This window comes from Limulus polyphemus, unplaced genomic scaffold (genome assembly GCF_000517525.1).
Source record: "Limulus polyphemus unplaced genomic scaffold, Limulus_polyphemus-2.1.2 Scaffold3387, whole genome shotgun sequence".
In the NCBI taxonomy this organism is placed as follows: domain Eukaryota; kingdom Metazoa; phylum Arthropoda; class Merostomata; order Xiphosura; family Limulidae; genus Limulus; species Limulus polyphemus.
In genome coordinates, this window is record NW_013668997.1 from 107,737 (window position 1) to 115,519 (window position 7,783).

At 29.8% G+C, this 7,783-nt stretch overlaps 1 protein-coding gene across 1 annotated transcript in view; it reads left to right on the forward strand.

Moving 5' to 3' along the window:
• LOC106469270 (protein BCL9 homolog) overlaps nucleotides 1–7,783 on the forward strand; it is a 97,202-nt gene that overhangs the window by 76,903 nt on the left and 12,516 nt on the right. Inside the window, exons 10-11 of the mRNA XM_013929756.2 lie at nucleotides 965–1,227; nucleotides 6,609–7,164. Coding sequence (XP_013785210.1) covers nucleotides 965–1,227; nucleotides 6,609–7,164 — 819 coding nt within the window. The remainder of the gene's footprint in view (nucleotides 1–964; nucleotides 1,228–6,608; nucleotides 7,165–7,783) is intronic.

Below are 7,783 nucleotides of genomic sequence, written 5' to 3' on the forward strand. Positions count from 1 at the left end.
TTCGTTTCTTTCTTACTATATATATATATATATATATATATATATATTTTCAATTTCAGTACACAGACCTGATTTCAGCATTAGAATTAATTTTCTTTTTTTTTTTGTGTGTTGATTATTGATGTGATTTATTTTCAATGAAATGGCTGTATAAGTCAGATAAATAGTGTTTAGGTCAAATATTTTGACATATTGGTAAAATCTACGAAGTTTGTAATGGTAGTCTTTTTTTTTCTGTAGAAAAATATTTTTAAAATTATAATGCTTTAACAGTAAAAAGAGATACAAATTTTCAAAATCATTAACTTTCTTAAGTCCAGCCTTTGTTGTTATTTCAAACACGAGAAAGAATTGTTAAAGCATCATCTAATTTAATTTATTTTCAGTATTTTACTTTTAATTCAGTAAATTGGAATCATATTAGTTAATGTGAAAGACATAGGCTTAGTATTTGCTTAAAATAACCATAGTTCTGGATTGCGTTATTTACCAAATAGATAAATGAAAGTTAACATGCTTCATTTTTTGTGACCAGTAATGTATATTTCTCAAGGTCTCTTCCTTATTAATGGTTTTGTTATTCTTTGAATTAATTTTTTAAGAACACGAAATGTAATAAGTTTCAAGCATAAAGACAAAAAAAAAAGCTCAAAACATTTTAATTTCTGCCTTTAAAATGCACCATTTTTTCTGCTTATTAACCAAAGCCAAAGTGAGTACAGTGAAAAAAAAGAGCGAAAAGACATTTAAGGAAATAACTAGAATAAGTAAAAGGTTTGTATGGTAAAAATTTGTATTTGATCTAGGAAAGAATGTTTAAATTCAAAAGAAATATTAGCCTGAACCATTATTTAAAAGATGGTTCCTCAATAACTATCAAATGTCTTTCTTGCAACTCTTTGTAACAATTATAGTGGTAGATAATAAATGTTGACTAATGTGATGATGTACAAAATGCTTGCAGACATCCCTCCAGTATCAGCAATCTCAAATATGGTGTGTTCTACAGCACCTATCCAAGCATCAAATTATGTCCAGCCACTACCAAGCAACATGCTCAATAAATCTTCTGTTTCTATGGAGACACAGTATATGCAACAACAGAGCCAAATTTTTGTATTTTCTACTATGTTAGCCAACAAAGCAGCAGAAACTGTCATATCTGGCCATTTCCCTTCAATAATAGCTTTTCATTGTAACCAACCAGGCACAAAACGTTTTCTTGAGGTAAGTTTTAAAATAATAATTTTACAAAACTTTCTTATGGCAATTTGCCGTCATCAAGCTAAAAGGAAAAACAAATTTTAATATTTGTATCATAGAATCGAATATTGGTACATCAAATCAGGATACTTCAAATACAAGGCTGCTGTCAAAGATGGAATTCAGTCTCATCCATTTCTTTTGACATTTATTGTATGTAATTCTCTACATTTATATGGATCAAATCTAAGAACAAGGTTCCAGATTGGCTATCCTGATCCTTATGTTCTTGGCACTTCAACATACTGATTTTCAACTTGTTGATTTTTATTCATTTTCTATCCTTTCTGCTGATGTTTTTCTGCATAAGTTTGGGTTTGAAATATCAGTAATATTATATATATCAATTTTTTTTTCTCAAAAATATTTTGTCCTGACTTTTTGAGTATAATAAATTTTAAAATTTAGTTTTTACAATATACCTATACCAAGCATTAAGTTGGGAGAGTAATTTTAAGTACTTCCACCTTTTTACTGCAGTAACATAAAATATGGTTGGCAAATAGAAGAAAGTAGTTTTAACTCTTAAAAGAAAATCTTTATTAATTTATTATGATTGGAAAATGAACACTTAACGTTTCAGAATACAAAAGGTGTGTTTTAAAGTGAGCCATAACATTATTCTGCAGCTAACATTTTTTAAATTGTAAACATGAAACTCTGAAAGTACATTTACCTTATTAAACATCATTAATAGTATCTTAAATATTATTAATGGTATAGTAGAAACCTTAAATTTTATTGTTTTCATTTGGTTTCAAACTGTAAAAATGTGATGAAAGACAAAGCTTAATCCCTTGATTGAAATTTAGTAACTAAAAGCTTAATAAACTTTACTTATAAGTTTCTTAAAATTTGGTCAACTCCCTTTAGATTCAGGCAGGATCGACTCATTATTAGGTGTCATGTAAAATCAAACAAAATTCCCACAAAAGAAATTCAAAATTTTTATGACAGATGTAATAAAAAGCATTACTTTTAAGCTGAGCAGAAAGAAACTGAACTGCTTAAAAACAGCTCAGATTAGTACTGAGAACATAACTGAAATACTTTAACAGTGGTAAACATTAAACAATTGCACACTAATGATGAAAGAACACTTTGTATTGAGAAAAGCATAGACTTATCCATTATTCAATTTTTTACAAAATCAACTAGTAAAAGAGCTGGATACATTCACAGCAGAAACTCATTTGACAGTGGAAAAAATTTATTAAAAGAAAACCAAAAACTGCATCTCAAGAACATTTGTATATGAGCTTTAAGATCCTGTTACTAGATGTCATGGCAATCAGATGTTTTGTGTGAAAAATAAAAGTTTATAAGATAAAAGTGATAGGCAAACTTACAAATGAATGAGGCTAGCTTAAGACCAGTCCAGTGACCCTCAAGAGCCAGAAAAATAATTAGTGACTCAAAAAACATTGGAATGAAAATTATGAAATATATGATGACATCATTCAACAAGAGATATTGCACACATATAACTATATGGCCTTAACTTTGTAAATGAAAATGGAACAAAAACTCTCCCTGAATTTAAAAACAACAAAATTGACTTTTTCCATTCTTTGTAATTTTTACGAATCACATCGTAAGCACCCTAGAAAATACCTAATTAACAAAATCCCTAATAATCAAGGCACCCTCACTGGTATAGGACAAATTCTTTAACCCTATTGTATTTGGCATCATTTTTAAATTCCTTTTTTGCATATGGTACTGCGTTACATTCAAAGTGTAATTAAACCACTTTGCTATCAATAAATGTCAATGAAATTAATGTCATGATATATATATATATATGTTATAATTTGAATTTTTGTAATCCAAGTTTTAATTCCTTTGTAAGGAAATGTTTAAAAAAATACTTAAACTGCAGTTTTCGTGTTACCCAAAGTTCATGCTATGAAAAGCCCATACTTTAGCAATGGTTCACTCTTAGCCACATAAGCTGGCAATGTATAAGAGTATTTGGATACTAATGTACGTGTGTTTCAACTATTGACACGTAAGATATTAAGTCTGCAGCTGCAGTCACTGAGAAACAGATATAAATTTTCCAATCCTTGATGGGTGCCACTCCCAACTTCTGTACTTTGCTTTGAGATCTACAACGTACATGTAGTTAGTTGACACAATAGTTGTTAGAAAGAACTCAGTTAATTTAATATTGGCATGCAATGTTTTCATCACAGTGTACTTGTAACTGTTGTTAGTATTGTTGTCTGCTTGATCAACTCTAGCACTGATGGTCATTTCTTACCTAAATATGCTATAGTTAGAGAAACAGTTAAATTGTATTTAGGTCATACCTTTATATATTAGTTAATTACATATTATGTGTGTTGTAAAAATCATACTTGAATGGTTTAATGATTTTTATAAGTTTAACCTGTTGCCTGGATTATGAAGGCAATGTTTAGGCAATGCATCTCTGTGGGAAGTGTACTGAAATAATTTCATAAAGCCCTGCGGGCATCAGTTGACGTATCGGCATAAATAACAAAAGATGAAGAATTTGAAAGGAAAATTTAAAAATAAACTAAGTGAAAAGATAAAGATGTGAAATTATGCATATATAAAAAAAAATAAGACTATTCTAGTGAATTTCTATGAAGAATTGAAAGGTTGTTAATTTTTAACATTTCCTTGCATTGTATGTTGATGATAATAGATAGTTAGTGACGTTGAAGATAAAATGGAAAATAAAATACATACATTTACCTTAATTAAAAAAAAAACTTTTGATATTCATTTATGAAGTTAGAGATTATGCAAATGAAATGTGAAAACTGTAAGATTAAAAATAATATTTTTATGCTTTACATAAAAAAATCACCTTGCAGGTGAACTATTCAGAGTCTGAGTGCAAATAGCTACATTAAATAACGAATCTTTATTAGAAATAGTAAAAAAAGTGAAATTGAAATATTTTATTTTTTCTGTAAAGATTTTTCTCAAATTTCAAACAATTTCACCTGCTGGTATTATTATTGTAACAAAATGTGACAAGAGTGATGTTATCTTCTCTCTGATAGTGAAGCCGAGTGTCATAGGGTTGACACAACATAAACAATAAAAACAACCACACTGAATAGTCTTGACTTTAATGTGACTGAATAATCCACCAATGTATGAGGTAACATTCATAAATTACTCAAACAACATATAGCAGCTGATCACGTTACCAGGGCTCAGAACTTTCATTATTTACTAACTCAGTTTTACTAATCTCTAACAAAATTCTTGCATGGACAGGCAGTTTACCATCAGAAGTATAATATGACAGTGGGATATATTCTCTTGCTAGTGCTTGACAACCTGTTTGTTGAACACTTTAAAAAAATATGTCATCCTTATAGCTTACTCTAAGTTAAATGTGGCTTGGTTATTGGATGATGATTTCAGCATAATGTTACATAAATCAAATAAAATTTTTCTATGTGGAGATATAGGGGGAATTGACTTGTCACAAGGTACAGGACATCAGTTGAAACTAAATAACTAGATTACATATCATTGTAATTTAACATTTAAGTCTCAGATTATTGTGTTTAAAATGAATAAAACTATTTAATAGAGAAGAAAGTATAAGAATGGGAAAGGACCATGTTATAGGTAGAGCTGGGTCATTGACCATTATAACCGATTACCTATTAGTGTCATGTAAAATAATCAGTTAATAAAATTTTATTTATTAATGTCACAAAAATAATCAACTAATTAAAATTAATATTGCCAGTTATTATTGTGTTTTATTATTCGTACTATCCAAGTAATTGAAATATTTCTCATGATTATTGTGATTTAATGATTGTTGTTCAGCCTAATCGGTTAGTACCATGACTCATGAAAATAATTAACTAATTGAAATTATGTTATGGTTATTACTGTTTTCAGTTGTTCCAACAATCCAAGTCTTGTGAGAATAATCAATTAATGGTCTTGACAATTAATCAATTATCTAATTTTACTAATGGCCCAGCTCTAGTAATAGAAATGCTAAAAAACTATTTGTTTCTCAAAAGAAACTTATGAAATGATGGAAAAGAAAATAACATTGAAAAAAAAACTACATTTATAGCCACTTGTTTGTTGCCTGACTGCAATGTGTTCCCTAACTGTGTACAGAAAACATGCAGAAAATAAAATCTAGACATTGAGAAAATTCATTAAATTCTGTACTAGTTAAAGGTAGTTTAGAAAAAATGCAGTTTTTTTTATTTCATAAAATGTTTAAACATGTATTTCCCTTGTAAAAGAAATAGACCAGTTAAAGTAATTGTTTGGGATTCACAGTTTCACACTAACCATTTAGCTACTGCATTATATATTAGAAAACAAAACATCATACTTGGTGAAAATGAACTTCAGATTAAATAGTTGCACGTGAAGAGACAAAAAAAAATTAAATTTATATTGAGCAGTTTAGGTTTCCGTAGTAGAAATGTCTGAAACCATAGTAAAGGGTGAGTAGCCTAGTCTAATGATTGTCACATCAGAATTCAGATCCTAAAGTCTAGTTTTATATCCTACAACGTCATACATACCTTATAAGGGTCGGGCAGTAGGTTAGATAGAAAATAGTACAAGAAATTATAGAATAATAATGAGAAATAACAGATGTTAGATATCAAGCATGAATATTCATTAAAACTCATTATCACATAGAGCTGGGAAATTAACTCATTTAATTCATATAATTAATTACCTGTGGGCATTGATTATATCGATTAGTGTCGTGTTAAATTATTAATTGAAATTTCTGTTAAATTATGGAAATAATCAACCAATCCAAGTTAGTGATTCCAATTATTACTGTCTTAAATCCTTTAAATTATCCAAGTAATTGAAATGTTGCTATTATGATTTCTTATTATTATTTTTGATTAATTTAAGGATGTTCAGATAATCAGTTAGTGTCACAAGTCACAACAAAAATAATCAGCTACTTAAAATTAGTGTTTTTTCTTTTTCTTAATTTTTGGTTATTTTAACTATTCAAGTCATGTGAGATTAATCAATTAATGAGACTAACAGTTAATTGGGTATCCGATTTATTAATCACCCAGCTCTGTTGTCAGATGATACGTAATGTTATCTCTATTTTCATTGTAAGTAACAATTAAACATAGTTTCTACATTTTAATATACAATCTTGTAATTAATAACTTCTTTGTGAAAAATGCTGTAATGATAGATCATCTTTGTGAATGCTATTTGATGTGCTCTTATTATCACACATTGATTAAATCATTAATAAAACTGTTGCTCTGGTTTAAGGTATCTTAAGCAGTCTGTTTCAATTTTATAAAGGCTTTTTGTATAATTAATTTTTTTAGAAACACCCTCTGAAGGTTCATCAGTTTAATCGTCAAAATACAGCATCATGGCTTAACAGCTTGGCTCAAGGAAAGCAAAATAAACAGCTGAAGGTAGGGAGTGTGAGTCAGCTACCAGGGCCATCCATGATGAACCACCAGCTATCTTCTGGACAACCTATGTGTGCTGGCCCTTGTACAATTCATGGAACTGCTCCTTGCTCTGGTCCTAGTGGAGGCAGTGGTTGGCCAGGAAACCCCATGGGAGCTCCTGGTTTAGGGCCTTGTGGCCCATCTGACATGAATCCTCGGTCAGTAGCACCCCATTGGTGCTCTCATCAGGTACAAGGTGCACCCCATGGAATGAGTATGAATTCACAGCAAAAATTTCAACCTCACATGACAAACCCAGGTCAGAATTCAGGAATGCGACCAATGATACGTGGTACTTTACCTTGTAGCAGTGGAGGGCCTATTAGTTCTAATGTACCTGGGTGTTGCTCTAACCCAGGAGCCTACTTTCATGGTTCTCCTAGTGGACCATGTGGAACTTCCCAAGTTCCATCCTCCCTTACAGGTTAGTTATAAAAAATTCTACTAAATATATTTGTTGTTTAAATGTGATCACAAAAAAAACAGTTTGTTGTTTTTATAATCAAATGTGAGAGCTCTTTCTAATGGTAATGAATAGGCCTTAAGTATCATTTTATTTTCCATGAATTTATAATTTAGTATCATCCCCATACTTTGTGTTCTTTGGTCTACATTAATGTAATAGTCCTGCTCTACTGATCTGTTTTTATTGTATTAATATTCCTTTGAATGTTTTCTGGTGAACAAAACAATAGATCAAATTATTTTCCAACTGCATAAGTTTGAATTTTGAAGTTAGGGAGTTTGTAGACTAGTAAATGTTCACTAAAAGCTTGCCACATTTTGTGAAGATACACTTAATAGATTCAGTTATATTTCCTGGTTACAAGGTTGTTCAAAATGACCAAGCATAAGTATATAGGGTTAATGTTTCTATTTTAATGCCCCACTTTATGAGCTTTATGCTTCCTTGGAGAATCTCATTTTAAAAGTATTTTTCATTAGAAATGGATGTGATATTTCTTTTGGCTACAAGTCTATCTATAGTAAATCAACTGGTGTATTTAAGTATTTTACACTCACAAAAAGAAACCTATCATTCT